The sequence below is a fragment of the Sorex fumeus genome, unplaced genomic scaffold (assembly GCF_029834395.1).
Source record: "Sorex fumeus unplaced genomic scaffold, SorFum_2.1 ptg000033l, whole genome shotgun sequence".
In the NCBI taxonomy this organism is placed as follows: domain Eukaryota; kingdom Metazoa; phylum Chordata; class Mammalia; order Eulipotyphla; family Soricidae; genus Sorex; species Sorex fumeus.
The window spans coordinates 21,562,152-21,571,581 of record NW_026606090.1 but is presented as its reverse complement, the minus strand read 5'-3'; the positions used below and the strand labels follow the sequence as shown (position 1 = coordinate 21,571,581).

Here is a 9,430-nt window from a genome sequence, read left to right as displayed (position 1 = left end):
CTGCATGCAGTGCCACACTGAAGCCGAGTCAGCTTCACCCACGGTTCTACCTCCCAAGTCCATTCCGTACTATTTTGGAGCAGGCAGCCTGAAGCTTTGACATGATTCTTTTTCTTTCCTCTTCCGGCTCTTGGGCTCCAGCCGGGGTGCTCAGGGCTGATTCTGGTGGTGCTGGGGCCCGTATGTGCTGGACTCAGGACTGGCCACTACAATTGCTACTGCAGTGCCGTATCCAGCCACCTTGGTTCTGATTCTTTTATTCTGGCAGGTGCTTGTAGAAGAAAAAAGTAGGGAACCAGTCTAGTAATGAGGTTTTGGGGGTGTTTTTTTTGTTTGTTTGTTTTCGAGAAAAAAAATAGTATTTTAAAGATTTTTTTCCCCCCTAAAGACCCACAGTGAGGGTTGGGGGGAATGTTTTGTCCTTTGGGGACCTTTCACTTCATAGTTAATCAGTGGGAAATGATAGAATGCTCATTTTAGTCTCATCGCTACTTTCTCGTACTAAAATTTTACCAGCTGGTGCTCTCCTGTCTTCCCCTTACACACGCTATCCCACCCCACGGTGCCCAGAGCTTGAGTGGCGGGCTTTGGGCGGGCATTCTCCAGCGCGGGGCCCGTGGGGAGCAGCCTCCTCTCTAGCCCCGGGCTTCCGCGGGGACGCTGGACTTCAGCCGCTGGCGCAGATGGTTGGCGAAGTCCACCTGGGTCTGGGAGAGCACCTGGTTGATGATAGTCTTCGGCAGCCAGCCCTGGAGGAGATAAGAGGACAGGGTCAGCCACACTGCCCCGGTGCTGCCTGCGGCTTGACCATCCCGCTCTGCTGGGAGGGACGGCCGTGCACAGTCAAGGTCATGGGCTGGAGGACTGCACGGTGGCACCGCCTTCAGGACACAGACAGGCACAGAATTTGTCAACCCATTTCTTCTCAGCTGCGTGACCCTGAGCAAGTCACTTTCTGAGGCCTAAGTTTCCTTCTTTAAAAATGGTCAGTTCGGGCTGGAGCGATAGCATAGCGGGTAGGGCATTTGCTTTGCACGCGGCCAACCCGGGTTCGATTCCCAGCATCCCATATGGTCCCCCAGGCACCGCCAGGAGTAATTCCTGAGTGCATGAGCCAGGAGTAACCCCTGAGCATCGCTGGGTGTGACCCAAAAAGCAAAACAATAAATAAAAATAAACTTAAAAAAAAAAGGTCAATTCTAGGGGCTGGAGCCATAACACAGCGGGTAGGGCCTTTGCCTTGTACGTAGCCAACATGGCTGACACAGGTTCGATTCCCAGCACCCCATATGGTCCCCCGAGCACCGCCAGGAGTAATTCCTGAGTGCATGAGCCAGGAGTAACCCCTGAGCATCGCCGGGTGTGACCCAAAAAGCAAAAAAAAAAGAAAAAGGTCAATTCTAGAGAGGGAGAACAAAAGGGAATGCCCTGCCACAGAGGCAGGGTGGGGTGGGGAGGATGGGGGGTGGGAGGGATACTGGGATCCGTGGTGGTGGGAAATGGGCACGGGTGGAGGGATGGGCATTTGATCATTGTATAATTGAAACCCAAGCACAAAAATGTGTAAGTCTGCAACTGTACCTCATGATGTCTCACTATTAAAAATTTTTTTTAAAAAAAAGGTCAGTTCTGATTTTGCACCTGAGAGGAGGTGGAGAGGGAGCCGATGCAGGCTGTGAGGGGCAGAACAGCGGACAGACCCTCCAATGCAGCAGAGGCGTGTCCCCTTGCACAGGTGGTCTCCTCGCTGCCCGCTTCCCACCGAGCCCCGTGCCGTGCCCTCACCTTGAGGTCGATGCTGAGCAGCCAGGTGAGTTTGGTCTTTGAGGGGCTCCCTGTCACGGGCCGGAGCAGCATGCAGGTGGGACCATGCTCGGCTCTGCAAACAAACAAGTCCCAGAGCTGTAGTACGTCAGGTAGGGGTTCGCCTTGCACACGCAGACCTGGGTTTGGTCCTGGCATCCCATATGGTTCCGAGCACAGAGCCAGGAGTAAGTCCTGAGCACCGCCAGGTGTGACCTCCCCCCCCCAAAAAAAGCAATTTTTAGCGGGGCTGGAGAAACAGTACAGAAGGTAAAGCATTTGCCAGGTTGAATCCCCAGCACCTCATATGATCCCTCAGCTCCTCCAGGAGTGATCCCTGAGCACAGCTGGGTGTGCCCCCCCCCCCAAAAAAAATATCCAAGACTAAATTTATTTGAATTTTTTTTTCTTTTTGGGTCACACCCGGCGATGCACAGGGGCCACTCCTGGCTCTGCACTCAGGAGTTACTCCTGGCGGTGCTCAGGGGACCATATGGGATGCTGGGAATCGAACCCAGGTCGGCTGCGTGCAAGGCAAACGCCCTACCCGCTGTGCTATCTCTGCAGCCCCACCACGACTAAATTTAAGAGTCCCATTTTGGGGGGAGTGGGAAGCACTTGGGTCCGACCTGGCATACTGAGGTGCTACTCCTGACTCTGTGCTTGGGAGTGACCCCCAGCTGTGCACGGGAGGTCATGTGCAGTGCGAGGGATTCAGCTCAGTGCTGGGGGTCACCTCCTGTACCATATTCGTATGCTAGGTTGCTACAGGAGCCGCGTATTTCTTGTACAAATATGCCCTTTCCAAATCTCATCAGAGAAGCGCCCTGGGCCAGGGGAAGCACTGGAGCAGAACCAGCGGGTCCAGCTGGTATCTGCTAGGGCTGGATCACAGGGAGGTGGGGAGGAGGTCCAGGGTGGTGGTTGGGGTCCTCGGAAGACTGGGTAGTGCCAAGGAGTGTGCCGCAATCACCTCTGCATGACCTGAGCCAGCCTCCGCCCTGGCCAGAGAGAGCCCGGTGGGCTGCCCACGTGCCTTGCGGCCCGGAGGTCTGGGCACGGTGATCCTGATCTGTGTGGCCTCCCCAGCATCCCTGGGAAAGACCCTGGCACACACTGGGGGCAACCCCTGAGTTCAGCTGGGCGTGGCCCCGAGAGCCAAAAATAGACTTCAGCCTTTCCCTTGGGTAAGAGTCGAGTCCGGGAAGGCCAGGACCCAGTGGCTTTCGAGGAAGGGGTGCGGGAGGGCAGCCAGCGTTACCTGATGACCCCCTTCTGCTCAGGCATGTCCCCGAACTCCGTGGCCATGCCGGCCAGCACACAGGTGGAGCCTCGGCGCTTGGCGCAGCGCACGCTGACGAAGTCGCGGGGCCCCACCAGGTTCCCTGCCGACTCCGCGGTCAGCTCGTGGGTGATGATAGTGTCCTTTCCGATCTTCTGCAGAACCTGCCGGGCCACAGGGACCCAGGGTCACTCCTTGGCCGAGGCTGAGCCGAAGGCAGCACCCCCCAGCTGCTCTCTTGAGCCGCCCTTCACGCGCGCTGCCGCTGCTGGAGGAGCCCGCGCACACCTGCGCGCCTCACCTTGACCGCCTTGACGTTGGGGTTCCACTCTCCCATGGCCTCCATGCGCTCCACCAGTTCTTCGTAGAGCCTGTCCACGGGCTGCTCCACCTCCACCTCCAGCCGGAACACCTTGCCCACGTCTGGGATCACCTTACTCAGCACCAGGTCCCCATTCCCCTGCCAGGGAGAAGCCCGGGACAGAGGTCAGAGGGAGAACGGCCAGCAGGCGGGAGAGAGGGCGCAGCGGACGGGGCTCTTGCCGTGCCTGTGGCTGAGCTGGGCTTGATCCCAGCACCACCAGGAGTGATCCTTTGAGCACAGAGCCGGGAGTCAGCTCTGAGCACCACCAGGTGCGACTCAAGAAAAAAAACAACTACACATATGTATCCTGGGGTGCACAGGAAGCAGCGTAGCAAAAAGGAGCTCGCGGCTCAGCCTGAGTCGCCCGAGCCTGCTCCCAGCCTTGAGTCCTGCGTTACCTTTTTTTTTTTATTGGGGGGTCACACCCAGCAATGCACAGGGGTTACTCCTGGTTCATGCACTCAGGAATTACTCCTGGCCGTGCTTGGGGGACCATATGGGATGCTGGGAATCGAACCCAGGTCAGCCGCGTGCAAGGCAAATGCCCTGCCCGCTGTGATATCACTCCAGCCCCAGCCCTGCGTTATCTGTCCACTGCACAGGACGTGCTGCAAACATGGTGGGAGAGGCAGATGGTGGCGTGGGTCTAAAGAGGCCCTGGCCTGACACCAGCGACTCAAAAGACTGACGAAGAGAACCTCAGAAATGGGCAAGCCTGGTCCAAACAGCGAGTGACATGGATGGGTGTGCATGAGCTCTTGAAGCTGTTTCAGTGACTGGGGGAGAGTCCAGTGGATGAAGGCACTTGTGCCGTATGGTGCTGAGCGCAGAGCCAGATACAAGCACTGCTGGGTGTGGCCCCGAAATCAAGAGAAAGCAAAGGGAAATCAAGAGAGTGATGATATAGCAGGTGGGGTGCTCAGCATTCTGCACTCAGCAGACCTGGGTTTGATCCCCGGCATCCTGTATGGTCCCCCGAACTGCCAGGAGTGATTCCTTTTTTTTTTTTTCTTTTTGGGTCACACCTGGCAATGCACAGGGGTTACTCCTGGCTCTGCACTCAGGAGTTACTCCTGGCAGTGCTCAGGGGACCACATGGGATGCTGGGAATCGAACCTGGGTTGGCCGCGTGCAAGTCAAATGCCCTACCCGCTGTGCTATCTCTCCAGCCCCCAGGAGTGATTCCTGAGTGCAGAGCCAGGAGGAACCCCTGAGCATCACCAAGTATGCCCTTCCCCCAAAGAAAGAAGGAAGAAAGGAAAGAAAACAAGCAAGGGTGTGTGTGTGTTTGTGTGTGTGTGTGTGTGTGTGTGTGTGTGTGTGTGTGTGTTCCATACTTAATATCCTGCCCCAGAAGAAGGTTCCGTTCTTTGGCCAGGGACCCCGCAGCTGTGGTGCTTGCTGACACAGTGCCAGATTGACAGCCTGGTGCTCAGAGTGATGAAACCCAGGGCTCCTGCATGAAGGTTGGTGGCCCAGCCTTTCCGTGACCTCCCCAGCCAGAGAGAGAGGTTTGACTGTGGGCAGCACATATCCTTCCGTGACGATAAAGTTCAAGGTCCACCAGGGCCACTCACTGGTCTTTCTCATATGCACTGTGGCTGCTCTCTCGTGTGTGGAGGAGAGCCCCCAGGCCCTGGCACCCTGTTCGCTCTGCTCCTGGGGCACGTAAGTGCCAGACTGCACCCTGGCCCTGGCACAGGGATCACTCTGCCTGTCTCGGCTGACTCGAGCAGTGTTTGGGAAGGGCGTCCCAGGACGCAGGAGCATTGCTGCTCAAATTCAAGTTTCTAGGATGGAATTGATGGGGGAGAGAATATCTGAAGCTCAGGGCTGGAGCGATAGCACAGTGGGTAGGGCGTTTGCCTTGCACGCAGCCGACCTGGGTTCGATTCCCAGCATCCTATATGGTCGCCCGAGCACTACCAGGAGTATTTCCTGCACTACCAGTAGTGCCGGAGCCAGGAGTAACCCCTGTGCAATGCCGGGTGTGACCCAAAAAGAAAAAAAAAAGAGTATCTGAAGGCAGATTCTTGGGAAAGGAGAGTTCTCAAGTCAAAACAGTTGGCTTCTAGTGCTGGAGCAATAGCACAGTGGGCAGGGCGTTTGCCTTGCACGTGGCCGACCCATGTTCAATTCCATATGGTCCCCTGAGCACCACCAGGGGTAATTCCTGAGGGCAGAGCCAGGAGTAACCCCTGTGCATCGCCGGGTGTGACCCAAAAGAAAAAAAAAAAACAGTTGGCTTCTAGTGCTGGAGAGATAGGGCAGCAGGTCAGACACACTTGCCTTGCACATGCCCGACTAGGCTTCAATCCCTGGCACCCCATCTGGTCCTGGGCGCCCTGCCAGGAGTGATCCCTGACTGCAGAGCCAGGAGTCAGCCTTGAGCACTGCCCGGTGTGTTCTTTCCTTTCCCCCAACCCACCAAGAAAGAGCCTGTAAGACAAAAACCAGCTGCCTCTGCTTGAGGGTCCTGAGGAAGCAGCCCAGCTGCCCTTGGGCGGTGAAGGCGAGTGCGACAGCGGGTCCTCCAGGCTGCCCTTACCTGCTGGTTCTCCTTCTTCCAGCCACTGGGGTCGCCAAGGATGCCCAGGGCCTTCTGCAGGGCCTCCTCCCCCTGCTGGATGTAGGCCCGCTCCTGTTCGCTGTAAAGCGTCTCTTCCAGCCGGGAGCCTGGAGCGAGAGCCGGGGTCAGCTGCGCCTCCTTCCCTTCCCCCCCGCCCCCCCTCCTCACCACCTGTGTTCCTGTCATCTCTGCTCCTCCTCATTCCTCCCAAGAGCCAAGGCCAAAACAGCTGTGGGCCCAGGGAAGGCCTCTGCCTTGAGGAGCGTTCTTTCCCAGCCACTGAGAGCCTCGGGCTCAGGTGCACGCGGGGACGTGGCCTCACACTCAGCGCTGACCCCCCTCCCCCCAACACACACACCCCGCGCCCTCAGCTCTTACCCAGCAGAGAGCTCCGACGCCGAACTTGATTAATCCAAGCACCAGGGCTTGGGCCCGCCAGAGCCCTGCGGTTCAGCTCCTGCCCGATGGCCCGCACCGTCTGCTGTCTCAGCCCTGCAGGAAAAACAGTCGCTGAGAACCAAGAACGGCCCTGTGCAATGGGTCCCCCAGCCCCGTCACAGAAGCTGGTCTGCCGAGGACAGTGCTTCCTTCTGGAAACCAGATGCCTCTTGGGTGCCGGGCCGAGCCAGGCCCCTCTTGTTGCCGCTGCCGTAGCTCCTCGACCCCCGGCATGGTGGCTGCCACAGGGGTGTCAGGACCAGGTTCTGCCTGGGGGCAGGAGCTGTGCCAGAGACCAAAGAAATTTGGTTGGTTTGTTTGGGGGCCTCACCAGGTGGTGGTCAGGGATTGCCCCTCATAGGGCTCAGGGGACTAGCTTAGTCCACTGTGCAAGGCAAGTACCCACCCACTAGACTCACCAGCCCAGAAGTGTCCTTGAAAGGGAGAGACAGACGCTTTGTTTGAACAAGCAGAAAAAAAAATCTGGCTTCAGAAAAAGAATGAGGGGCCAGGGAGGTGGCTGGGGGTGGGGGGCGAGCACCGTGTAGGCTTTGTACAGGGAAGCCGGTGTTCCGACCCTGCGCCCTCTGATACCCCGAGCACTGCCTGGAGTGACTCTGAGTAGTTCCAAGAGTGATTCTCCCTCATCCCCCAGGAACTCGGTATGAACTCTCAGAAAGCAAACACTGGCCAAAGCCATAATACAGGGGGCAAGGGTGCTTGCTTTATACGCCGCAGACCCAGGGTTGATGCCAGGCACCCCGTACGCTCCCCGAGCCTCATCAGGAGTGATCCCTGACAGAGCTAGGAATAAGCCCTGAGCATCACGGGGCATGGCCCAAAACCAAAGCAGAAAGCGAAAATAAGGGACTGGAGAGACAGGACAGCGGGAGGGGTCTGCCTTGCACTCTGCCAACCCGGGTTCAATCCACATATGGTCCCCCAAGCCTGCCAAGAGTAATTCCTGAGTGCAGAGCCAGGAGTAAGTCCTGAGCATCGCTAGATGTGATCCCCAAACAAAGCATAAATACAAAACCAAAAACAAAAGCAAGGGCTTCTTTTGGCCAGCCTTCCTTCCCAAGGGGCAGGGTTAACTCAGATGCTTTGGACCCGGGAAGCTCTACGAAAGTGTCTTTCAGAACTTTGGGTCTGCCTTTTTTTTTTTGTTTGGTTGTTTAATGTTGGGGGCCACACCTTGCTGGGCTCAGGACTCTGTGCTCAGGGAACCATCCATGGTGGCAGCGATGGAACTGCTGAGACTCCTGCAAGGTGGGTGCTTCTGTTCTGTCTCCTGGTGCTCTGTGTCCTCTCACTGCAGGGGTCACCTGGTGCCCGGCGGGCTCCCCCTCTCTCTCCCTGCTCAGGCTCCCACCCTGCAGATGGGAGCCAAGGCTGCCTCCTGCCTCACCCCTGCTTCCCCCCGCCCCCGCCCCACTCCCTTGAGAGGAAGGCTGAGTCGGCAGGGGCCCAGGAACAGGGCGCCCCGAGAGGGGGTTCAGAACCCAGGAGAGACATCCTGGACACTGGGGGCATCCCCCCTCGATGACAGCACAAAGGGAGGACCAGGTGCCAGAGCACGGGACAGCGGGGAGGGCGCTTGCCTTGCGCGAGGCCAACCCGACCCGTTTTGATCCCCGGCATCCCATAGGGTCCCCTGAGCACTTCCAGGAGTGAGTCCTGAGCATCAGTGGAGAAGACCAAACCAAAAAACCAAGGGGAGGTACAGGAGGGAGGGGGGCTGTCACCCTCGAGCTCTGCAGAGTGGCCGGCTCCCAGCCCAGTCCCGCTGCCCCAGCAGCCCCAACACACTCGGGACCCCTGAGCCGCCCTGCCCTGCACTCACCCTTCATGTTGCTCGCATGTCTGTAGGAGCTGCCGGCGCACAGCTTGACCGTGGCGAGGAACATCGTGCCGCAGCAGGCCGGGTGGATGGGCGGCGGTGCGGGAGCTGGCCCTGTGCTCACTGCCACCACAGCCTCTTCTCTGGCCTTCCGCCGGAGGGGGGCTGCTCCTTAAATGTGCCCGCTGAAGGCTGCGCCTCATCACCATGAGATTAAAAGGCCACTGCTCACTGCGCAGCGGAAGGGGTCAGGGACGCCGATTGCCTCACTGGCCACGTGGCCCAGCTGTTTGCAGGAGCAGACAGAGGGGTGGGGCGCGGGGGGGGGGGGGGGGGCACAGGGAGGAGGGAGGGGAGCAGGCCAAAGGATGGAGGGGTGAAGCGGCTGAGAAAGATGCAACCATCCGGGTCGGTGGTCCTCAGTTAGGGTGTGTGTGTGGGGGTGTACTACAGCGCGGGACGCCCACCTTCTCACACTGCCAGCTAAACAGGTCTAGGATCCAAACAAGCACTTAAATCTTTTTTTTCTTGGGGCCAGAGCGATAGTACAGTGGGTAGGCATCTCCCTAGCATACGGTTGACCCCGGCTCCATCCGTGGCCTCCCCTAGGGTCTCCGGAACCAGCCAGGAGTGATCCCTGAGCACAGAGCCAAGTGTAAACCCTGAGCACGGCTGGATGTGACCCCCAAACAAAAATAAAATTTCTTTTTCTTGTTTTGGGGCCACACCTGCTGATGTGCAGGTCCTACTTCTGGCCCTGCACTCACGACTCACTCCTGGAAGTGCTCAGGGGACCCTATGGGATGCCAGGGATCAAAACGGGTCGGGTTGGCCTCGTGCAAGGCAAGCGCCCTCCCCGCTGTCCCGTGCTCTGGCACCTGGTCCTCCCTTTGTGCTGTCATTGACGGAGGACGCCCCCAGTGTCCAGGATGTCCCTCCTGGGTTCTGAACCCCTTCTCGGGGCACCCCATTCCTGGGCCCCTTCCGACTCAGCCTTCCTCTTGAGGGAGCCGGGAGGAAAGCAGGGGTGAGACAGGAGGCAGGTTTGGCTCCCATCGGCAGGGTGGGAGCCTGAGCAGGCAGGGGTGGGGGGTGGGGGGCCGGGGGGGTCGGGCTGGGAAGCCGTGTGACCCC

The 9,430-nt window shown here is 58.5% G+C and overlaps 1 protein-coding gene across 1 annotated transcript; it reads right to left on the bottom strand.

Annotated features, from left to right (window-relative positions):
* Window positions 1-620: 620 nt before the first annotated feature.
* STAR (steroidogenic acute regulatory protein) lies at window positions 621-8,363 on the bottom strand. The gene is made up of 7 exons (XM_056116663.1): window positions 8,300-8,363; window positions 6,397-6,510; window positions 5,998-6,125; window positions 3,387-3,545; window positions 3,065-3,249; window positions 1,786-1,879; window positions 621-749 (listed from the first exon to the last, which is right to left on the bottom strand). The coding sequence occupies exons 1-7, from the start codon at window positions 8,361-8,363 to the stop codon at window positions 636-638; spliced, it is 858 nt and encodes a 285-aa protein (XP_055972638.1). The 3' UTR covers window positions 621-635.
* Window positions 8,364-9,430: the final 1,067 nt, after the last annotated feature.